Source organism: Alosa alosa, chromosome 12 (assembly GCF_017589495.1).
Source record: "Alosa alosa isolate M-15738 ecotype Scorff River chromosome 12, AALO_Geno_1.1, whole genome shotgun sequence".
In the NCBI taxonomy this organism is placed as follows: Eukaryota; Metazoa; Chordata; class Actinopteri; order Clupeiformes; family Clupeidae; genus Alosa; species Alosa alosa.
In genome coordinates this window covers 20839966-20865493 of record NC_063200.1, presented here as the reverse complement: position 1 = coordinate 20865493, position 25528 = coordinate 20839966, and the positions used below count along the sequence as shown (strand labels likewise).

Here is a 25528-nt window from a genome sequence, read left to right as displayed (position 1 = left end):
GCCTGCAGGGATACACTCACACAGGGGTTTTCTGACTACATTAAGTGAAAGTCATTTGGATTAAATGTGGGCTTAACGTAAAAGAGTATTCTAAATCAATTTTAAACCTTGCTATGTGTTCAGAACTATTGCATGTTAACAGGTAACCCAAGAGAGACCTTATCAATTAGCATGCCTGTTAACATTGAGTTCCAAACTAGTTCCTAACTAGTATGCCTGTTAAGATGGAGTTCCTAACTAGTATGCCTGTTAAGATGGAGTTCCCAACTAGCATGCCTGTTAAGATGGAGTTCCCAACTAGTATGCCTGTTAAGATGGAGTTCCTAACTAGTATGCCTGTTAAGATGGAGTTCCTAGTGTAATGTTGCACTCTGGACTCAGGGTCGGTCACCATATTACACAATGTCCTAATAGGATTCAAGTGAGTGACCGTCTTGTAGTCTATCTACACTGAATCCGTTAAATATGCCCTTCTATTGCGACATATTTCTCATTCAAAATAGCAGAACAACGCGAGCGACAGAAATAAAATAGAAACGGGGCGTCCGACAATAGTTCTCTCAAAACATTGAAAAGAATGCAATTAAGCGGATTTTAATATCTGCTCAAATCACATCCTGTCAGGACTTGCTGTTAGACATGTCCTAAGACCATATGAGACAAAATGGCTACAGGTGAGGCTGAAAATTCAGCAGATTTGCAAATCAAAATCATTGTCATTTGGACAAAACTGTTAACCCTTAAAGGTTAACCCATTTTCCAACATTCCCATCGGTGTGACGGTACACCTTTAAGGGTTTATTACTTTATGTTGCCTGTAAGTCAAGTAAGTCAGTATAGAGGGCGTGGTGTAGTGGCGTGTGTAGTGTACCGTTGTAGAGGAGCTCGGAGAAGCGGATGCCCAGGCTCTGCTTGATGCGGCGCACCTCTCGGTCCATGGTGAAGGCCTCGATGTCCAGGTGAGCGTGGTACAGGATGGTGCCTCCAGGGGTCTCATAAATACCTGGGCACAAGCAAAGACACAGTTTGAGAACCAAAAACATATACTGAAAGCAGAATCACTGACGAGTTAAGATGAGCACTTATTTTCTCATTCAGTTTCTTTCAATTAGCCTGGAAAATCCAAACTCATTTACAAAGTGAATAGAAAGTGACATTTACAAAGTGAGTCTAGTGACTCATGATTGGGATTCCTTTCCAACACTTGCATCGCGACAGGCACTAACTTTTCAAATATTTGGTCCAGCCTTACTATTACATTGACCTACTTTGCCTAAACTTTACAAACTGACAATAAACAACATCAACAGTCAGGAAACAATGTATATGGGTCTATCTGCTGTAATTCTTTTTTTGATTTTTGCAGGTGTCGCTGCTACTATCTTCCCCTCTCATTGCTGGTTGGCCTGACATTTAAGAAAAATGAGTTTGAGGGAAACGTTAGTGAATTATCGAGTCCCAGACAAGTATCTCCCTGAAAGGAGATCAGGGATAGGCGGGGCCAGGATGGCTTTCAATACCATTACATTTACATTTGCTTGGTAGAATTCACAAGTGTGTCAACATCACACAAGTCTAACGCTTGACTTTGTCATTGACTTGCCTTCTTGCCTTCATCCTCTAATGAGGACCTGGTATGGAAGTATGGCTTAATCATTGCCTCGTTCGTTCCATTTTAGCTTTCTAAACACTCAACATGATGCATCATTAGCAGTACATAATTTAAGTAAATACTCAAAAAAAATGATGTACTAAATGACACGCTACGTTGGACCACTTCCCCTGATTATGGGGCCATCGAGGAAAAGCAGATGTGAATTGCCAATGAAGCTCTTTTCCTAAAAATATGTTTTTGGGGGCTTTTATGCCTTTAATCAGATGGGACAGTAAAGTGGGGGGATGTGAGATGTGGTGGGCTCAAGAAATGATGTTGGATTCGAACCTGGGTTGTAGCCACTTACCACCCCCCCACCCCCGCCACACCCACCCACCCCCACACACGCAGACACACTTCTGCCATAGAGCCTCTTTGGAAACACTGGATGCTTGCCATTCAAAATCCTCCTCTATTGAGAGTGATATTTACTCCATTACTCCATCGATCACCATACACCATCTGTACTACCACCTCGTATCAGAGGCACACACTACAAAGCCAGATTAGTGGGATGTTGAGTCTAACGCCAGAAGGGTGCTCAAATATGGCAAAGTCGATTGCTTGTGGCATGCATGTTTAGTTTTCTACATTTTATTTTTTCACGTTTTTTGTCGAAACATTTAAAATTCTTTGCTTTAAACTGTAAACACACACGTTGCCTGTGTTTTGTCGGATTTGAATGCACCTCTAGATTTAGGCACAACATGCCACCAATCTTTCTTCGTAGCATACCCGTCTGCTGCAGCTCAAATCAACTGTCCTGCACTCATCATAACAGCCATCTTCCTCCTCCTCCTCCTCCTCCTTCTGTGCTGAGCCCAGTAGATGCATTAGTCTGCTCTGGTCAGCTCCTGCGGTGGCAGCTCGTCTCAGCTGACAGCGCCTGGTAAATAACAGGGTAGCAGCCGTCAGCAGCCCATATGCAAGGCCGGGGCCGGCCTACCCTGCAATTTCCCCTCCACACGCACATCCAGGAACCCGGGCAAAATGGAGCTGTCACTCAGGCCACAGGGGAAGAGAGGAGAAAGGGAAAAGAGGGGGGGTAAAGATAAAGACGCAAGGAGAAAGAGAAGCGAGAAATTGGGAGAGGGAGAGAGAAAGAGAGAGAGAGAGAGAGAGAGAGATATGAGAGAAAGTAAGGTGGTAGTAGTGCTCTTAAAGCTGCTGCTGCTGCTGCTGCTGCTGTTATCTCAGAGAGCAGTGGCTGTGCTTTCAGCTTTCCTGGTCCAATTTAGAGACACAGAGTAGACAGGAGTAAACAATGCCATATGATCTGAAAGTGCCTCAGATGTACTTCACAAAGTATGCTTCAGATGTGACCAGGGATGTGTTCATGAGGGGCTCAGTCGAAGAGAACATAAGAGCATGACAGTGTTGTCGTTTCACAAAACATGAGGTGAAGCCAGGCAATGGCTAGAGATGTGAAAAAAAGAGTGTGGATGAGAGCAGAGAGGAGACTAGACAGGAAATGACCAATCAGTAGATGGTCAAGAAACAGCAGAGGGAACCGAAACGATGAACCACAGATACTACTGATTCTCACAGCTAGCCACAGATGGCCACAACACGACTCAGAAGATCGCTCATCGCTGCTAACACCTAAATGGGCGACATCTGATACAAAGTCCAGCTTAAATCCATGCGGATTAAAGTAGGCAAGGTGACGGAAGTTGAGATGAGGCTGGAGGGGTCTGTGGGGGTTAAGCGAAAAATTGGGCCAGCTCCGTTATGAGAATCTGATAAAGCGCAACCAAGCCTGCCCTCTAACTCTTTCTGCTCTTAGCTGTTAAAAAAGGAAGAGCTGAGCTTAGATTATAGACACGGCGGCGGCTTCGGGTATTAATCTTTTAAACAGGCTGCATGTCTGCAGGCCGCTCGTGGCGGAGTGGAGGGGTTGCAGGGGATAAGGCCCAGGTTTGAGTGCTGTGTGGAGCGTGGAGAGCGTGTGGGGAACCCTTTGGGGCATCTGGCCTGCTCGCGCACAGGTAAAGAGGTCCAGTCACAGGTCCAAGCTAAGCCTCTCTGGCATTCTTTGGTGCAACCTAAACAGAAATCACCTACAGAAGGGAGGGGTAGGGGGATGGTCAGGTAGGAATTAACCACAGGATTTAATACCTTAACACCTCAAAGTATTTGCAGATGCTCTTTCATGTGCCCTTTTATTTTCAAACACACACCTTAAGACTACAATCTGGACCCACAAACATATAAAGACGTGTTAAATGGGCAATGTTAGTGGTCATCAAAAGTACTCAAAGTCAACAATAGGAAGAGAAAGAGAAGGCAATCTGTTTTTCCTTTACCCAAATAGCCACTCTTCAAATCCAGTCTTTATACCCAATAATAATGACATTTATCTCAATTAGAAACTCAGAAAGTAGAAGGGCACTCAGAAAGTAAAGCCCTCCACCAAGGCCATACAGCTCTTGTCTATGCAAGTCTAACTAGACATATCAATAACTGTCTTTTAGATGTCAAAATAAACACTGACTGTCCAATAACACAAGAAGTGCATCATCCTTTCAGCAATCAGTTTGATATGGAAATTATACACTGCTGCATTCAGTAATTCCATGTCATCCGAAGACCTACATGTTATTTCTTGAATTTCAAAGGCAGACAGAGATCTATAAAGAAATGCATTTCCAAGATTTGACCACAAGAGGGTACACCAGGTGTGAATGTCATATGGCACATCAGTAGCGAAAGTGAAGGCCTGCGAGCTAGATCTGCTCCAAAATGAAATGGGTTCAACTATGCTTCACCTTTCCACCAAGTTTCATTGAAACTGGGCCAGTAGTTTTTTCCGCAATCCTGCACACAACAGACAGACAAACCAACCTGGTGGAGCCAATAATGTAGTAAAATTTAGAATACATTACATTTCCTTGTGTTCCATCTGCGCTACATGGCACAATCCCAAAGTCCCCCCACACACCTTTAGAGGGGCAGTCCTAAAATAGAAACAGCTGACTGATATACAAGGTCAATAACCAATAAAATTCTAATCCTCTACTCACAAATCACAAATAACAAATGGCAGCTCCATGTCCTCTGTTGGTGCATCATCATAATCTAAGGAGCCTAAGGAGCTGTTGACCACTTTCTACTCAGCCATCATTCAGTCCGTCATCTGCACCTCTATCACTGTTTGGTTTGGGTCAGCCACCAAACGGGACAGGGCCAGACTGCAACGGACAATTAAGGCTGCAGAGAGGATCATTGGAGCTGACCTTTCCTCCATCCAGGACCTGTACCGGTCCAGGGTCAGGAAAATGGCAGCAAAAATTTCTGCAGAACCCTCACATCCTGGTCACAAACTCTTCAACCTCCTTCCCTCTGGTAGGCAATACAGGGCACTGTTCGCCAAAACAAGCCGACACAAAGACAGCTTCTTCCTCCAAGCAGTCACTCTGTTGAATGTCCAGAAATAGCACCCACCCTTACACTGAACAAAGTCTATCAACACTGTTCTGCTCATCTACCTCACGTTGTTATTCATACATTATCATTGCACTATATTAAATCTTAAATCTCAGTCTATTCTGATATTGTACTATTCCTACCCTCTCTCTCACTTGTATATTGCATCTTGCCTGTGCCTGTTGTCTACGACCATGGCAACCTTGACAGGGACATTTGCATTGCCCTATCCCACCCATAATGTTCTATTTATTGCAAATGTACATACTGTAATTATACTTATACATAGCCATATTCTACTGCTTTTTATTCCATTCTTACTGTTCTTTTTTGTATTCTTTTATGTTTTTTATTCTTTATTCTTATATGTTAAGTGAGGTGAGGTATGTTAGGTGAGTGTTGTTCTGTAAAGCTGATTCTGATCTAAACTGTAAATATTGATATTGTTTATAACTATAAATATAAATAATATTTGGAATAATTTGTGTGGGCAAGGATCCTAAATACTACATCTCTGTTCCCTGCTTTAAAAGGACAAATTATAAAAATCCTTTCAATCTTTTTCAATTTTTTTTACCTCCTTCTTTCCTCTGTTTCCTGTCCATTTTGCATTATAACATTTTTCTGACTTGCACGACCAAATACTAAGCTATACACAACGCTTCTTCTACAGACAGCGCTGAGATGGGGGAGCGCAGTCGTTAATCACTGAATCTGGCCGCCCAACTCAAGCCTCCCGTCCCTGTGTGTGAGGAGAGAGAAGGGCAGTCACACATAAAGCAGCGCCTCAGAGCCTCCTGTGGTCCTGTGGAGATCGCAGCAGAGGACGGCCTATTAAAGCTCAAGTACACTTCAAGCAGCAGCAGCGTAGCAGCCTCTGAATAAATCCCTCTCTCCAGCGCTCCTTCTCAGTCTCAGTATTCCTTCTTTCTCTCTTCCCTCTTTTTACCTTTCTCTCCATCTCTCTCTCTCTCCCTCTCTTTTTCTCTCTCTCTCGCTCGCTCTCTCTTTTTCTGTCAGGAACTGACAAGGACTGTTTTGTTCCCTCTACTGAATGACCTGTGAGTCTGCTCACGAAACACGCAAAGGACACACAAACAAACACGACACCTTCTGTTCCACCCAAAGGACTGATTTAATCATATCTGTACCCCCCCCCCCCCCCCCCTTGTCACCCCAGTTGTGATCAGTCCCAGATGCCCTGCTCAACCCCGCTCCCTCTCAGTTTGTCTTGTGAAGCCTTCCGCTTCTCTGACAGGGCGCCTCCCACTGTTGTCACAGTCAGGAGGGGAGGACAGGACAGGAGAGGAGACGAGAAGAAAGAGAGAGAGAAAGAAAGAAAGAAAGAAAGAAAGGTCTTGTCTTTTGTGCGGCCAGGAGAAAGAAGTGAAAGGGAAAAAAATGAAAAAGGACAAGCTTCAATTTTTTTCCTCAATTTGTACCTGCCAGTCAGACATGGTGACAGAGTAGGCCCTCCGGTTGAGTCAATTTGCCAATCAGGGGGGCATTATGCTGTGTGTGTGTACGTGTGTATGTGTACGTGTGTGTGTGTGTGTGTGTGTTTGTGTGTGTGAGGGAGTCAGCCTGATCCATTCAGTCACTGTCACACGCTGTTAGTACGATGACAGCAAGAGACCAATTCTTACTGCAACCTCACTGGAGGAGGACACAGAAGAGGGGATGGAGAAGGTGTGGACTTTGCACACACAGATGGGGGGATGGGGGGAGGCTGAAGAGAGAGAGGAGAAAGAAAGCGAAAGAAAAAAAAGAAAGGAGCAGGAACCCAGCTGTAGAGGAGAGGAAGCAGCCATGGTTAGGCCAACGACTGATGATGGAGAGGGAGGGATGTTGACAGGGTCAGAGCACCTCGACCCATCTGAAGGGACACGGACAAACACCCACAAGGCAGTCAAGCAAGCAGCCATGGGTCAACACAGCAATCAGTGTGTGTGTGTGTGTGTGTGTGTGTGTGTGTGTGTGTGTGTGTGTGTGTGTGTGTGTGAACACGTGCGCACACACGTGTGGGAGTTCACAGAGCGCAGTGATAAGCAACCTCCATCAGACATGATCATATGCTTGACAAGCTGTAACTCCCAAATAAAAAAAGATTCAAATAAAGAACAATTTCCTTGCTCAGTCAAATGGCGACTGTGAATGGTTTTGTGAAATGGCGTTCTTTCACCATAGCAGATGTTTAGTTTTCTTTTCCAGTACTTTCTTGCTCCGGTCAAGCATACACTCCCACATCTGCATGAATAAGTGGTTTCGTGAATGAATGAAAGAATGAAAAGAATGAATGTACAATGTTCACAAATCACTTTAAGTCACAACCAGGTGTTGGCATTATTTTATCTTGGATGGATGGATAAATAGTTTGATGATAGTCTTTGACACTGTGTAGTTCTGTTCAGGATGGACCCAAAAGCAGCAAGCAGCTCCAGACCCGCCCCCCCTCCCCCCTCCCCATCGTACACTGGCTACATGGAGGGTCTGTTTGCAAAGACACAATACCTAACTAGTGGCACCAGGCACAGTTTAGAAGGCCTTAGAGGCAATAGAGGCAATTTTCCCCAGAAGGCAGAGTGTCATTGTGGAGACAGGGGTGTGCATGCATACTGTGTAATGGGCTTCATTTGGGCTTCATTGGAATGGTGGTGCGACTGCAGTGTGACATTCAGGAGAGTCAGCATCCACGCTACATCACAGCTGGCTTTCAGTGCTGAATGAGATGGGTGCTGAGACAAATGCCAGCACAATTATCTACTCACACTTTCTCAGTGTGTGTGTGTGTGTGTCTCTGTGTGTATGCACGTGTGTATTCCAGTATATGTCTGTGTCTATGTCTGTGTCTATGTCTATGTCTGTGTGTGTCTTTTTGTGTGTGTGTGCTGGCACCTGCTGTGGTGTCCCAACAGCATTTTCCGGCTACAAATCACACACAACAACATTACACAATATTAACCACTGTCTGGTGAGCAGTGAACCCACCTCTGGACTTCATTCCGATGAAGCGGTTCTCAACGATATCGATTCTGCCGACACCATGCCTTCCACTACAGGGCAGAGACCAGAGACAGAGGCAGAGACAGGTGATCAAAAAGAGGTAGTTACCTAGTTAGTTAATTAGTTGTTAGTTACCATGTTAAAAGTTGTATCAGCGATTTCAGGCCCAAAAAAGGCCCAAACATAAATGATCACATTCATCTAATCTTTCCTAACGATCCGCTAGCTGCCTGCCCCATAAGCAGGCCGTCAAAAAAACGTGTCTCTGTAGGCAGCCTAGGGTCTGAGATCTGTACACAAAAACAATTGGTACCAACAAGGGTTGGCAACCCCTCAAAGGTAAAATAAAGTGTTTCAACCAATAACCGACGAGATGCGCGTTTAGGAGAGTTTTAATTGCATGGGAGGGAGGGGGAGGGAGTAGCGAGCTAGCTCTCTGCTTTGTTTGAACATCAACAGAAGTGACGTATCCCCGCTATCGCTGATACAACCTTTAACAACAAGTATGACCATTTGCTGGACAGATCAAATCCCTGAGAGAAGGATAGATTACTAAAGAGAGACTAGCAGACACATAGAACATATGGACAGACAGACAGACAGACAGACAGACAGAACAATACAGTTACACAGAAGGACGGACAGTCCATCAGCAGTGTGAACTCTACTGACCCGATCTCGTTGAGGTAGGTGAAGATCTCGAGGGGAGTGTCCTTGGATTTGCCATCCTTCAGATGGGACACCTTGACTGGCACACCTGTGAAAGACAGGAGAGACTTTTAATCCACCTGGCACAGAGGCTCCAGCAACGCAGGCCACAACCAGGCACCCAAAACTCCCCAGCACTGCACCACACATCCTACTCCACCACTTATGAAGTCACCCCCTTGAGGAAAGTGTTTTTTTTTGTTTTTTTTTTTTTTTGGGAGCAAATCCCATGCCAAACCACAACGGAGCTATGAACTCTCAAAAAATGACTAACTCAACACAAGGTTTTTGTGTGAAAAAAAAGAAAAAAAAAAAAAAAAAAAAAAAACAGATGCTTGCATTACAATACATTTCAATAGAGCTATACACTCACACAGTGACCAATGGAGCACAAACATTTTGGGTGACAGTGGGAGTATGAATGCCTGGCAATACAATGAAGCTATAGACTTACACAACGGCCAATAGAACATAACGTTTAGAGCTCTGAGGTTTTGCATTCTATTGGTCACTTGGAGAGTTCATAGTGCTCGAATAAAAAGACCGCGGTTAGAGAATAAGAAGAGTGGAGACTGAGGAGAGAAAGGAAGGAGAGAGGGAGGGAGAGAGAGAGAGAGAGAAAGAAAGAGAGAGACAGAGGGAGAAATGAGAGGGGCTTGAGAGTCTAACCAGACAATACCTCAATGGCCTGGGACAAGAACAGCTCATAAATGCAAAAGCCCTGTTCACTCTGAGGGCTGTGAAATCACGGGCAGGACCTTCCCTAATGCAATTACACACCTAACCATTGCGCCACTGTACTCAGCGTACAGAGCAGGAGTAGGAGTAAGCCTGGTAATGAGTGTGTGAGTGTGTGTGTGTGTGTGTGTGTGAGGGGAAGAAAATGTGTATGTGTGCAAGTGTATGTGTGCGTGTCTCTCTCTCTGTGTGTATGTGTGAAAATGTCTGAGTGGAAATGTGTAGGTGTGTGAGTGTGTGTGCGTGCGTGCGTGCACCTCAGAATAAATGGGACAGGATGGCAGGGAAAGAGAGGAAAAAGCAAAATGTCTACATAAAATGAAACAAAATGAAACCAAATGCTAAAATAACACCACAAACCAAAGTCAAACTAATACAGGAAAGACAGAAAAGAACAGAAGAGCAAAGAAGACAACCTACATGTGGATCACATACAGTTCCTTGACATAAAGTAGACTCACAAACACACACATTCATATACCCAAAAAACACACACACACACACACACACACACAGACACACACACACACAGACACACACAAAACCCTGGCTGGGGACACCCAGATTTTCGCCAGCCTTTCCTCATTGGGACACACTCAACACACTGCCATAAATAAATCACTGTCAATAGGCGGCTTATTCACGGGCCCAAGTGAGCATCGCCGGGGCCAGAGGTGGAGACAGACACTGGGCCTGAGCCTGGTGGGGTGGTGGTGGTGGGGGGTGGTTGCAGTGAGAAAAGATGGGGAGGGAGAAGGGAGAGAATCTTTTTAGAGAGAGAGAGAGAGCTTGGGAAAAAAAAAATAAGAAAAAGACAGAGTGAGAGAGAAAAAGAGAGAGGGAGAGAGAAAGAAAGAAAAAACTGCTGATAAGTTCTCTATCCCTTCATCTGTCTAAGTTCTCTATCCCTTCATCTGTCCAATCCTTCATTTGCATTTAGCATGCTTGCAGTTGCCAATCAAGCCACCCGTATGTGCGAGAAGAGAGAGAGAGAAAGAGGGTGAGACAGGGAGTGAGAGAGAAATATAAAAGGCGCGTTTCTGCTTGCCTTTGAGTGGCACAAGCAGTGTAAGCCCTGTTCGAGTGACACGTAAAGGGACTTGACAAATATTTTCAGACAAGGCCTTTTGTCGGCCCGACCCCCCTTCCCATATGGCCCTGCCCCCACGGCTCGGAAGAGCAGAAGAAGAGGAGGAGGAGGAGGAGAAGGAGGAGGAAAATACTCCCAGGGCCATGCGAGGCCGTAGGAGATAGCAAGGCCCTGCCTGTGCCCCAGCCACAAAGACCTCCGCTCCCCCAAATAGTTAATAATTAGATTAAAAGTTCAAATCAATTAAAAAGCAGGGGTGTGAAGGAACGAGAGAGCAGGAGGGGAGGGGAGGGGAAGGAAAGCGCGGGAACTCTCTCTCTCCCTTTCTTTCTCCCTCACTCTCTCTCTCTCTCTCTTACTTATGAGGGATCTATCGATACTGATGTGCATTCACTTGGGCTTTCTTCTCTTGCTGCTTTTGCGTATAATGCCCAGAACAGTGCAGACAATGGGACAGCAGACACAGTTGTTGGAAAAATTACTCCAGTACATTTTTGCTCTCTTTTTCTAGTGAGTAGAAAATGGTGTGTGTGTGTGTGTGTGTGTGTGTGTGTGTGTGTGTGTGTGTGTGTGTGTGTGGGGGGGGCAAGATTTTTCTTGCACAGTTAAAATTCTTTTTTTGTTGTTCAAAGAATGTCTGGGGCTGTCTTTAGGAAGGGTCTGAGAAAACAGGCGCAGTAAAAAAGTGAGGGAAACTAAAAAGAAAATAAAAGAAAGGAAAGGAAAAGAATGAAATAAAACATCCAAGTGCAGGTCTTTTGCAGGAGGGAGGACAGAGGGGTGGGTTTGGGTTGGGGGGGGGGGTCTTTTGTGTAAACCACTAAACCAGCTTTTCTCCTTCCCCCTTAAATGGGCCGGGGGTTGGGGTTGGTGGGTGGGTGTATAGGGTGGCCACTAAAATATCTATGAATACTGATCAGAAATGTGCTCGGATCCAGCGTAGCCTTCTTAGGGGACACAATGACATCGCTGTTAGATAAAATCACATTACCAGTTCATTGGGGTGTCCATTGACTGCCTGACACACTGAGGGCTTAACATTTATGCATGCATTCCCGGGCGCTAGTTTGTCATGAAAATAACACTTTGTTGAAAGGTTAAAGGGCCATCTTATGTGTGGGACAAATATTAGCGTGTTATAGAAATCTCAACACTTCCCACTTTCAGCAAAGAGTCTCTACGTTTTTACTTATTAGCTCTATGTGCTTTTATTGTTATGTGATTGTTTTCTACACCTACACACACATACACACACACACAGGGAGAGAGAAACACGGAAGTCGAGTGATGGTTTTAATTTTTGAGGAAGTCTGCCCTGTTTGTACCTGCAAAGTGGTGGATTTGGAGATTATCGTTTTTTTTTTAAATTTGATGACATGACATTTTGTATATATTGTAACTTTAGTATTACTTTTGAGTGAGAGGGTGCATATGCTATTGACAACTAGGTCATGAGAGAAAACAACCATTTAGGCAGTCTGAGATCTAGAAGTTTTCAACAAGAAAAACAAAAACAATGCTTGAACATTCTATTTTGTTCCCAATCTACTTCCGCTTCATTAAAGGACCAGTATGTAGGAAATAATGGAAAATAAACTGTAACCATTCCAAAAATGATCCCCATGTGTGTCAGAGAGTAAGGAAACACGATGAATTGAAGTAATGGCTTATTTGACAACATTACTCTAACCCGTAAAACCCCGTAAAACCCATAAAAAAAAATGAGTTACGGGGCGGAATCTCTTGTAATTTTCTCTTATGTTTTGAACGATTAATTCTAGAATAGCGTATTAATAATGGGCTAGCGCGTCCTCCTATTTGGGTTGCCAAATTAGCAAAGGGCAACTGTCAACAGCTGTCAGTTGTAGTCATGAACGCCTACGAGAGGCAGGCAAATTTCCAAAATTAAAACAAGAAACAAATTAAGTGGACATAGGAGGAGCTTCCTGAGATGGTGACGTCTTCGTCAAACGAAGAATATCAAGTCTGACGCAGAGCTGGCCATATTTCTCCACAACATAGCCTAGGCTAAACTTCATCTGCATCGCTAACTTCAGCTAAATATGTTACGTTGGTTAGAGAGGTATTTTTTGTTTTCACTGTTTCCGTAATGTGTAGCTGGGTCATGGTTGGAGAAACGTTAAAGCAGCTGCAGGTCAACTAAAGTTAGCTAAGTCTTCATTACATCTGGCAACCCAGAGGAGGCTCGCGTCTGGTAGTCTTGAGAACGTTCACCAGTGTTTTGATTTTGGCCTACAGAACGTTCGGTAACAATCCTACAAATCGCACCTTTAAGATAACATATGGAATGTTAAAATAGAAGCCTTGTGGGAACAACTATGATGCTGATAATGGAACTCTCTTGAAATGGTCAATAGGACCTCACACACTACAAAAATGGGACTAAAAATACAAAAGAGATAGAAGGGCATCAGAGAATGCCGCCATTGGCAAACACCAAGTGCTGTTTCATACAACTTTAGTAAATGTGAAACTAAATTCACGACACGCAGGTTCTTTCTTTTGCCCGTGCTAACAGGCCGGTAGTTATGCGCAGTCCTGCTAACTGACCAAGATAGACCAACCAACTAGCAAACAAACAAACAAACTAAACATATAACCTCCTAAGGGGACAGAATAACACAAACCATTAAAGAAAACAAATCTTATGATGCACAAGTACATAGTCAGGCAAGCACAGCAGTGAAGGAATGTGGGGACATGTCCTGTGTGTGGTCCTAACACAGTCACAGGGCCAGAGGGCCTTGAGGTTTGGGGTTTGGACGGCACAGGACTCTAGGGATGCTCATTCATTTTCTAGACTTAAAAAATACAGTTGATTGAATTGAATTTAAATATAATTCAATGGAAATAGACATTTAAAACAAAAAAAAATCATGTTTTCAAGTTACCATTGTGAAGCAAAAGGCAGTGCTAAGTTTATAACTCAAGACAAATGAGAGCATTGTTGCAAACTGAAATGCAGCAAAATAATCATTACATCTCTATTATGTTGTTTTCATCATTGCTGGAAGTCATGGTTGATGATTAATCAATTAATTTGATTCATTACACAGCCCTACAATACTCCACAACACTTTACAGTAAAATAGGGGCTTTGACTGCTGTGATGTGGGTTAGATCAGGAGGATATCATCGTCAAACACAGATAGACACACACACACACACACACACACATACCTTTTCTGAACTCGAGTTCGATCAGATCTGGGGAGTTGGGAGTGTCTTCTGGGTTCTTGGTCATTAGGTAGAGATCAGATGGAGCGTGGCTCTGAAATCAAATCACAGAATGAATGAATGAACGAATTAGTGGACTAATGAATGAACAAATTAGTAATTGAATGAGCGATCGAATTAATGAACGAATGAATGAGTCAATAATTAAATAAAAAAATAGGGGAACAACTGAGGAACATAAAAATAACTACAGTTGACTTGTATTGTTTTTTTTTTGTTTCTTTTTATTTGTTTGTTTGGCTTCCTGTATGGATCTTTTGTGCATATTACTACCCTGTCCTAGAGTCATCATCATTTGGTCTCTTCTTATCGTTTTATGAACATGGATAAAACCTTCTGCATCTTTACAGTAATATAGCTAGGTTCAACACATGACACGAGAAAGTGAGAACCCTGTTGACTGTGAAGAGTTTATCAATGTCTGTTGTACTACATACAGAAAAATGACAGAATAAAAAAAAAAAAAAAAATGACAGAAACAGTGACTAGACAGACTTTGTAACATTTGCAGCTATTACAAACCAATACACACAAACACACAACTGCATAATCTAATAATAGAACTGTTAACTAAAAAACATAAACTAGGAACGACAATAGGGACCATAAAATAAATAAAACATGATCAGTCTCATATGGTCCAGTTTAGCCTGGCTATTTATCTGGGCTAGAAGTGAATATAGCCTAACATCCCTCAAAGTTCTGTGGCACTTTAAAGTTGAAACATCTTCTGATTGCCTGCATTTCCGATATTACAAATGGTAAAAACATTAATAAAACATGTCAAAATGATGTAAAGGGGACTGTATGGGTCACAACAAGAGTTTGTGCGATGTGCGATGGAGGAAGGGGAGGAATACACCAGCCTTGAAATGCCATCAAGATGTAAGTGAAATGACATCAAAAAATCAATGTCCCATTTTTCCCCTCTGTTTGGTTTCATTTTCCCCCAAGCTGCCCTTCACAGCAGGGGGCCACAAGACAGAGTGATGCACCCAGAGATGGAGGCCAGACCACCTCCCCTTCCAAAAAAAAGTCTCTCTCTCTCTCACACACACACACACACACACACACACAACCACATCTACCTCTGATCCCACTATAGAAGAAATGCGCCCAAGCGCAAAGAAATGCTATCCACAACCTCAAAATAAAGAAAAAAATAAATAAACACTGGAAATTGAAATGGGGAATGAGGTCTCGTCAACACTCCAACATGTCCCTCTTCAGGTGATAAGTCGAACTGGCCTTGACAGGTAACCATTGAATTGCTTTCTGTTGGGTGAATGGCCATTTTTGCCTTTCCTCCAAACGTAGTCTGAGGCCCATGGGACCGGGAGGAACACATGGGGAAACATTAGTTCACGCTAGGCAGGCAAGAACACATTTGCACTTTGGCAAAAACGGACATAGCGCATCCATGGATAAGGCTCTGAGGGTGACGAATGCTGGATGGTGCTGACAGGCCCCCCCGGCAATTAGGAGGCATCTGGAGGGGTGGAGACGGCCATTGCTGCCCCGTGAGCTGAAGCAAATTGCAGGGAGGGGATGAAAACTATGCAAAATAACCACCGGGTGCATTTAAATGGAAACCTTTACCAGACAAATATTGCCGTCGAGCAATAACTAATCCAGACGCCGTGATGAGTCCCAATCGTCACTTTCCTTTTAACTAAACACTGAAATTGCCCTGCCTGGTGCATCAGACTCCCTGGATTTTACGCCTGGGTGCCCTAGCGGGATATGAGGAAAAGAATCGGGCCAAAGTGACAGGCCTTAAAAGGAGTTTTTTTTTTAATCTTTTTCTTTTTTTAAAAGAGTCCCTGTCAGAGGGACCCCCCCCCACCCCCCCACCCCGTAGGCACTCTGCATACATCCATACAGCTACAGCTTTTCCGATTTTGTGCATCAGACACACAATGCTGTGAAAACGGTTAAAAGAAATCATCCAATAGGCCTACCTGCAAGTCATCAATAACTATTAGCTCTAGCTCTGTGACTTACAACAGAAGTGAAATCTGAGGTTATTAAAAACCTGTATTCCTATTGTGGCCAATTACTTAAGAAGGTAAGAACTTCCAATATTCCAACATTCATGTAACATATGAACCATTCAGTCAAATCGAAATCACGACTAGGTAACCACTTGCTTTAAAATGTTGGACATCTGCAAACAACCTTGCACAGATGTGCTCGCTCGGTGTGGCATCCGAATAGGGACAGCCAGGTCTCACCCAAAAAAACAAAATATAATGCAATTAGTGCTGTCAAACGATTAAAATTTTTAATCCCGATTAATCGCTGAATTCCTATAGTTAATCACGATTAATCACATATTTTATCATATGATTAAAATTCTATTATTTTGCATTTCTGAACTTTCCAGGAGTCCATATTAACAATAAAGCAATTATTGTGTATCTTGATTGGGATTCAAATGAAAGAAAAGCAAGTTACTTTATTAACTGAACTTAGGTCTATTTGATTATTTCAAATCAAATTTCAAAAGATGTGCAGCAGACCTGAGGCAAAACAATATATTCTTCAGAAATATAGTTGATATAAACTGAAATAAATGCTACCGCAGAAGTGCATGCACAAAATGTAGGCCTACACACATTATAAAGGGCATAACAAATAGAAAATATGATATTCATACTTTATTCATTATCTTTGAGTTCATTTGAGTTCAACATGAGTGCATTGCCATTTTATAGGCCTAGTCTATGGTGCACTGTCACTTGCCACACCAACGGCAAAGTTTTTAACAGGCAAACACTGGATGAACAATGGATTTTATGGAGCAGCGTCGACCAAATATAACTGAATCGTGATTTACACGGCGGCAAAGTGCGATGCTGGTGTGTGAAGTTGTATTGAATGGAATCTAATGTAAATGAATGTCGAAAGCAGAGTGCCAAAGAGGAATTTTGATAACAGAACAAGTGATGGTCAAATCTTTGGCGGCAAAAAATTGACGCCGTTAAAATAGGTTTACGTTAACGCCGTTAATAACGTGTTTAACTGACAGCACTAAATGTAATATATTAATATATATATTAGGGCTGTCAAAATAACTGATTCATTTCGATTAATACATTTGAGAAAAAATAACTGATTAAAAAAAATAACGCAGATTAATCGATTCCGTGTGACCTTTGACCCCGAGCCATTCTAGTCAGTAACCATTAGACTGTAAAATAAAGGAGAGAGAAGAAAATGTGCTGCCTAGATCATTGATTGGAACATTTACTTTTAAAAAACGGCCTGATGTTGATTAAAATAAAGCCCTCTGCAATGTCTGCAGCAAGGAATTTGCATATCACCGGAGTTCATCAACTCTAAAGTCGCACATCAATGCAAAGAAATATTGTTGACATTCAGGGGAGTATTTATTTTCATTGTGTCCCCTGGGTCAGGGGTTCCCAAACTTTTCCTTGACAAGGCCCCCCAAATACCAGTAGGTTCTGGCCAAGGACCCCTTGATGTGTTATTAAACCCATCGACAATACTACGGCAAATTTAAAAATACATTAAGCTAATCCTAATAATTATTTTAGCCACAAGCACTTTGTGATGGAGCATACAGTGTGTAAAATTACATTTGGGGCTTTCTGCTATATGAGAGCTATCACTCTACTATTCCCAGTCATTATCATGGAAAATAATGTTCAGATATGCGACAAATTATTATAATGGCATTGTATAACAAGCCTCATAGTAATGGGTATATTTAAACATTTTTCAAATGTATATATTTGTTGCTTTTATTTTTCTTTCCAACTTGCTGAGGCCCCCTGGCACCCCCTCACCCCCACTGTGAAAACCACTGCCCTAGGTTATATCTGTGGCCTGAAATGCCTTGTATGTGAAAAAAAAAAACTTCTTCCACTTTTGAATTGATTTCCTCAGCATATTAGGTCATATCATAGATTATTATGGCCATTATTTGAACAGTGAAAATAATAATAAAAGAGTTTTTGAACTTTAATGTCACTAATGCTGATTATTCAATGATTCATTTGAATTTAAAATATTTAAAATACTTTGACAGCAAAAAATATATATGTGATTAATTTAGATTAATCAATCACAGAGTATGTAATTAATTAGATTAATTTTTTTAATCGATTGACAGCCCTAATATATATATATATATATATTATATATATATATATATATAACCGCTGCAATAGTTGTACTTTCCATTTTGTGCATGCCGTGGACGGTGTTTGGACTTGTGGACTGTCCGGCCGGTCCGTGACAGACTTTGAAAGCCTGATAGTGAGGGCATAAATGCAGTCGTACCATCACGGACTACAGTACCTGACCTCACTACAGTAATGTGTGTGTGACCCACAGATATCCTTTAAGTTCACTATTCATCAATTATCAATGTTAATCATACCTACAACCCCTCCCCTTGACCTCATTCACATGGGTCAAATCTTTAGGTTGTAAAATCCTAAAGTCTGAATACTGTAATACTTCATCCAAAACTATGAAATCAAAAACACAGAGAGAAAAACACACACATGTGGAAAGAGGGGCAGGAATAGAGTTGTTCGGAGAGAAAGAGGGAGAGGATAACTTGTCCAGATCAATGCATTTCAATTCCAACCCCCCGCAGGTGGGCCTGCCCATGTCATATCAATCTGGAAAAAAAGCAAGTGAGAGAGAGAATGAGAGAGAGAGTGATGGAGAAAAAAGCGTGATGAAGTGCAAGAGAAAGAGTGTATTGATGGCAAATGGGCCGTGAACCGCGGCGTTGTGTCACTACATCGGACTGACGTTTGCCGGTTCTCCACTTGGCCTTGGCGCTCGCTACATTGTTGGGACAGAGAGAGAAAGCGCGCGCGCGCGAGAGAGAGAGAGAGAGAGAGAGAGAGAGAGAGAGAGAGAGAGAGAGAGAGAGAGAGGATGATAGGCCACAGCATGATCCCCCGAAGCACTGGAAAATCTCTGTCTTTCCACACGTTAGCTGCCTCATTGCCTTTCAATCAAATCTCAGAGGTGAAAGGGCAAAGTGCAGAGACAGAGGGAGACAGGAAAGACAGAGATGGAAGGAGAAAGAGAATTGAGGAACAAGACAGGAGGAGGAAAAGAAGTAGAGAGAAAGAGAGGCATGGAGAGAATGGAGCAATAGAGAGAGAGGGAAAATGAGAGGGAGGGAGGGAAATTATGTGCAATAGAGGGAGAAAAGAGGGAAAAAGAGAGGTAGGAAGAGAGGGGAAAAGAGAGAGAGAGAAAATGTGCAATAAGAGAGAGAGGGGGGAAAAGGAAGAGAACTGTGGAGGAAGATAGGAGGGGGAAGGAGGGAGAGAATGGAAGATTGCTTGATCACTGACTTGGAAGTGAGACTTAAATGACTGTGTTTTCTGGTCTAGCCTCCCTCTTCTTTTAGACACAAGTCATAAATATGGTAAACAGAGGCAAGGATTAGAATTTATAATTAGCATTTTTTTACACACAACATTTGGTTAAAATGCACGATTGACTGAGTTCCAGATATAGACATTTTGAATCCCAGAAGATTCGGTAAATGTCAATCTTTCTCTCTTGTACAGAAAATGTATGACAGTATTGATCAAAAAGAGCCGATGGAGATATTTCCTATACTATAGTTTCAAAAGAAAACACTCCAACAGATTCCTGTTGGCCCCTTATTCATGAGTGAGTTTTTGCAGGTTTAGGTATTTTCGGCGACTGTAGAGCTCCCTCTAGAGTCGCAATATATTTATATTTTACTCTGCTGTTGTAAATAGCAAACTTCTTGTGACTTATTCTCCCTGTACACAAGGAAAATTATTTTGTTGTGGAGGTGAAGGATTAACAACAGGCAAAAATCTCCAAAGAGCTATATCTACTGACAAGGTAATGTTTCACGATTCTTGTGAGATTTGTCGGGCCGCCGTTCTTGAAGTTGCATGGCTGGTTTTCTCGGTAGCGACGTCTATGCTGTCTATGCTGCATAGCTATGCTAGGTGAACGATTTGCCTAATACAAGTTCGTTTAGCATCAAATTGGCTATGTGAAGTTGAAAGTCTTTAGTGTACCTTTCACACCTCAACAGAGAGACATGGATCAGCCATTTGCCGACAATGTGTCTAACTGTGGTCATTGTCCAAGTCACACAGGTTTCCAACTCTGGGGTTACACAAGGAGAGCAAGACACACGCACACACACACACACATCCGGTCCCTTTGGGCAGAGAGGCCTTGGGCTCATCCATAAAGTAGCCACTGACTCAGAACTCATTTCCTCTCCTGCTCGGCCTCTGTGGCAGCAGCACTTCTGGACCCCCAGTGTAGCCCCAACAGGTCGGACGCAGCCGACGGGTTTCATCTGATCAAAGGTCTCCTTCTGTTTACCAAACAACAACGCTCCAGCCCTGCGCCTTGCCTGCACCGACCCACCCCAGACAGAGGGTGACACACACACACACACACACACACACACACACACACACACACACACACACACACACACACTTACACTTATCCCTGGCTCCAGGGAGTTTAGTGAGGGGATCTCGTTTTAAGCACTGTTGTGCTGACTGGCACCCAGCTCCAGGCCATGAACACTTGTCAAGAGGGTCAGAGAGGGAGGACAAGTGAGAGAGAGAGAGAAAAGAGGAGAGACAGATAGATGGAGTGAGAAAACAAATTATGTAATGATAAGAGCGATAGAACGATAGATAGAACGATAAGATCGGTAAAACGAAAGATAGAATGACAAGAGTGCCAGAACGATAAGAGCGATAAAACGAGCGAGAGTCGATAGAGATAGATAAATAGAACCATTTAAATCTTCATTTAGCATACAGAAAAAAACGTACGCTTCCTCCTTACTATATTTATTATCATCTTCCATGTAGCATAAATTACAGAAACATTGTTTGAAATAACATACCAGAGAAACTAAGAAAATATTTAGGCCTAGTATCATGCAGTTGGTAGCACCAGGGCTTAAAGCAAGGACATTTGTTGTGCCTGAAGTTAGGCTATCAGACATTTTTAAAGATCTAATATTACATAGGATAATTTTAACAGTTACTTTTTATAGCTAATGTACTCTTACAGGGCTTCTGCAGGGTTAAGTCAGTCAAATTTAAGACTTTTTAGGCCTTTTTATGACCATTATGATTTAAATGTATGACCTACACGAATTACAGAAAATAATTCCCGTTCAAAATGAAAAACAAATTGGAGTTTGTGCGTATTTCTGTGAAAGTCTGGCGATTAAATCCTTCAGACAAGTCTGTTTGCTGCACTGCCGCAAGGACCTTGTAGTTCTGGCTAACACTCAGATTCCTCAGACAGAACTACAACAAGCAGAACGAATGAATGCCGCCGCCAGCACATTTTTCAGGGGAAAAAGACGATGGTAGAATCAATGAATGAACACGTGTATAAATTTAAGACATGACTAAATGTGATTTATGACCTTGTATGGAAAATCCGGACATTTCTATGACTTTTTAAGGCCAAAATACTTTTTATTAAATGTAAGACTTTGTTATGACTTTTCATAACCCCATGGAAACCCTGTTTTATTTATGCTTTAAGGCTGTTGTGCAGAAAAAAGCTTATGCTAGTGTGCCACCTGCCATAAATCAATACAATTTGTAAAGGCAATGTAATTCTAACCGGTTACCATTTAGAGAGGCCTTGGAACACTGTAACAGGAACTGAAAATGTATGTTTTTACACAAACAAACTAAAATGAATACAGGGTTCCCACTCGAAGTAAAATATAAAATTCCATGACTTTTCCCTGACAATAAACAAACAAAACGTCCATGGCCTACTATATGAATGATACAATATACCAACCAAAGATTTCAGAGCAGCCACAGAGCGTTCCAGAATCTTTTACTTTTTTTGAGTATAAGATGAATAAATGGGCATTGAATAAATAAAGTTGGGCTAACCACAACTACTCAAACAAGCAGTAAAGCTAATGACCAAATATACACCAATTCTGTGTGGAAATATATCTGTATTAATGTATTTTGGCAAGTCAATTTTAAACTGTTTCAACAAAATTCCCTGATATTCCATGACTTTGACCCAAGAATGATCAAATTCCCTGACATTCCATGTCTGGAATAGACTTTCTAAAATTCCTTGATATTCCAGAAATTCCATGACCCGTGGGAACCCTGTGAATATAATTTTGTCTTCAGTCCCTGTATCTAAGAACCTCTTCATGATCTGGCTACTCCTATAACGGTAGAACAACAAGTGCACTCACAAGTGTTCTTATAACACCTTCAGTCAACGCCACCAGTAGCATACTCCACTGGTGAAATCAGATCATGACGGACAAGGAGCCCTGCATTGTTAGGAACATATGCCCCAAAACACACCAGCGACTTGTGTACAATCTGAGCACAGAGAGTGGGGATTTGTGTGACTGGTGGGCCGCGTTGACTGTAAACACACCCTCCTGGCTTGTAAGGTAACCCGAGTCCAAAATGCATAACACCATGACAACCCTCTCCACACCACTTCCCTGCAGGCTAACCCGAGCCATTTGCCTAATGACACAATTATAGACTTAATGACACCGATTCAGTGAAGCCATTACTTAAGAGTGACATACCTGAGATGACCTGGCAAATGACTAGCTTTTCAGAAGCTCTAAAGTGTAACGGCAAATTCTGTGTGCACAGTGGACATACTGTAGGACTGTGAGTGTGTGAAGAATCCGTACACTGTTGCATGCAGTACAAGTTTCGCCCTGCATCCCTTTTCAGGTGTTCAAAGCTAGAGCAGGTAGACACGGAGGGAGGTACAAATAGTTTATGAAATGGCTCACATGTGTACCCTCCTCCCGTTTGTTGGATGCGTGTTCTACTTTGCACTGAATGTGTGTGAATGCTTTTTCCCACACGTCAGACACGAAACACATTATCATTCAGTTTCTTCAGGTGACATGCAGTGAAGCTTAACAACTGTCAGTTTTAGTTGCTGCACTGCTCGTCTTTAACTACTTTTACAGGCCTATTGTGGCCATGCTGAATATTAATGCACAGTGTTTTTGTTAATGGTGTAGCATTTACTGGGTATATTAAACTGTGTTGAATTATAAGTAGGGTGCAAGAACAATGCTATTATGATGTATTAGGTTGAGCCTATTTCTTCAAGCAGTGGGAACCAAAGGGCTGATACAGTGGATTCTTCTCTCTCTCTCTCTCACACACACACACACACACACACACACACACACACACACACACACACACACACACACACACACACACACTCATGTGCAAAGTGAAAGAAAGAAATGGATACAGAGAAACGAGAGGGAGTAGAAAGAGATGGATACAGAAGGGTGAATTAAAAAGAAAGAAGCCTCCCTCCAGCCCTCCCTCCTTCGCCTCAACATGACATTTCTTTCTTTCTTTCAGTTTTTTTTTTCCTCTCAGAAGGGTCCTGTCGGTCCTGATGCCGTCGCCTTTGTAGTTTACTGTTACTGGTGACATCTTGGTGTCACGGTGTCACACTGAAATGGGTCCCCTCCCACGTTGTGGGGCCTGCGGCAGCGACGGAAAGTGGGTTGGGGAGGAGGGAGTGGGGTTAACAATGGCCCTTGAGGAACCAGGGAGAGCCCAGGAGGGCCCAGCTGGGTCACCCCACCCCAGCTCACCCCTACCCCTCTCCCAACCCTTACCCTCTCGCTCCCATGAAATTGGAAATTACCTCGGCCCACTCTCACGACAAGTCAGTCAGTGTCTGTGTGGGAGTCCCTCGCCATCGCGCCTTCCATACTCGCAACCCGCAAGGAGAGGCGGTTGAAAGAGAGCGATAGAGTGGGACACAGAGAGAGAGAGAGGGAAAGAGAGAGAGAGAGAAAGAGAGAAAGAGTGAGAGAAAATGAAAGGATGTGCTTTATAGGTTGTGACTCGGTGACCTGCCATATGTGCTTGACCCTTGACTTTTTCTAGTTGGGCGTCTCTCTCTGTGTGGTTTTGCCGACCGGACTTCTGGGAGGCAGAGTCGGCGGAGTTAAAACCACAACTGAGGCCATCGCTATCCATCAGTCTTAGCAAACAGTCACATAAACATCACGCTTGCTCTTTGATCATGATGGATAGTAACATATGCTGTGGTGGCCATGCAAATTACCCAAAGAAACTCCAAGATACTCAAAGGGGCCTAATTTAATAGTGCGACAAGCACTGTGAGTGGGCTTTGTTATGTCTGAACAGGCAGGAATACCAACATTTTCTAATTCATTGACACAACGGAGGGCCCAATCAAGCCTTATTAGGTTGAGTAATTAGTGGATGTGTTAACGATGTTATTCTTTATCTGTCAATCACAATGATTTGACCACACCTTATCAAAGGTTGTATCAGCGATGGTGGGGTAACGTAACTTCTGTTGACGTTCAAACAAAACAGAGAGCTAGCTCGATTCTCCCTCCTGTGCAATCGAAACTCTCCTGAACGCACATCTCGTCGGTTATTGGTTGGAACACTTTATTTTGCTTTTGAGTGGTTGGCAACACTTGTTGTTAGCAATTGTTTTTGTGTGCAGATCTGAGCCTAGGCTGCCTACAGAGATGCGTTTTTTTGACGGCCTGCTTATGGGGAGGGCAGCTAGCGGATCATTAGGAAAGATTAGATGAATGTGATCATTTATGTTTGGCCCTTTTTTTGCAATCGCTGATACAACCTTACGTTCACACAGAGCTCAGTAATTGTTTAACAATGGAGTCAATTTCCAGTCGTAAATGGTGCGGTTTACATCAGAGGAAATGGACGTTCTTGTGCGGGAGGACTGCCTGTCATGAAATCATTCAAGAGTTTCACAGAAATGGTGTTGCTTTGGCCCCAGCCGTGGCGCAACTGGCTGGGGCACCTGCACCGTATGCCGGCGACCCGGGTTCGATTCCCGCCCCGTGGTCCTTTCCGGATCCCACCCCGACTCTCTCTCCCACTTACTTCCTGTCACTCTCCACTATCCTGTTGCATTAAAGGCATAAAAGCCCAAAAAAATATACTTAAAAAAAAAAAAGAAATGGTGTTGCTTTGTAGATAGTCGATTATACATAGACCTCCCACGCCAATCTCATGTGTTGATCCACCCATGTTTGCGCTCAGGATTTTGATCATATCATATCAAGTACTACAAGACTTTGTGTAGCTGAACTGTTTATTCCTTACACTTCCATGAGGTTTTATTGGCAACACTGAACTACATATCATATTTTTAGGTTCCATGTTGCCAAGTCACCTCAACACAACACCAAAACATTCCTACAATAAGAGGAAGTGCTCCATACCAAGAGAGGAATACAATTCTGAAATACTGAAATACACTACATATATTCATAACAAAGGTCCACTGTGTAACGTTTTCAGTTGTTTGTTAACAAAATAAACATTTCCCATTCACAAATTTGGCCTTATTCATGTTTAATTAACACCACCACCAATTCAAAGAATACCTATTGGCTTAGAAATCCTTAAATGTACATATACATAGCTGGGGTCGAATCTCCATGTACGTGCGCCATTTTAAAACAACGATGGCCAGCAAGGAACATATGTGTGATAGTTGATTAAACATTTGCACTTTGGTAACATTAGCTTGGATTCATCTGCAGAATTGCTAGCTGATGTGAGCAATGACAT

The 25528-nt window shown here is 42.7% G+C and overlaps 1 protein-coding gene across 1 annotated transcript in view; it reads right to left on the bottom strand.

Annotated features, from left to right (window-relative positions):
• The window catches only part of ass1 (argininosuccinate synthase 1), a 48584-nt gene that overhangs the window by 8065 nt on the left and 14991 nt on the right, over positions 1–25528 (bottom strand). Inside the window, exons 9-12 of the mRNA XM_048259927.1 lie at positions 13821–13911; positions 8756–8840; positions 8069–8133; positions 872–1003 (exon numbers count right to left, since the gene is read on the bottom strand). Coding sequence (XP_048115884.1) covers positions 872–1003; positions 8069–8133; positions 8756–8840; positions 13821–13911 — 373 coding nt within the window. The remainder of the gene's footprint in view (positions 1–871; positions 1004–8068; positions 8134–8755; positions 8841–13820; positions 13912–25528) is intronic.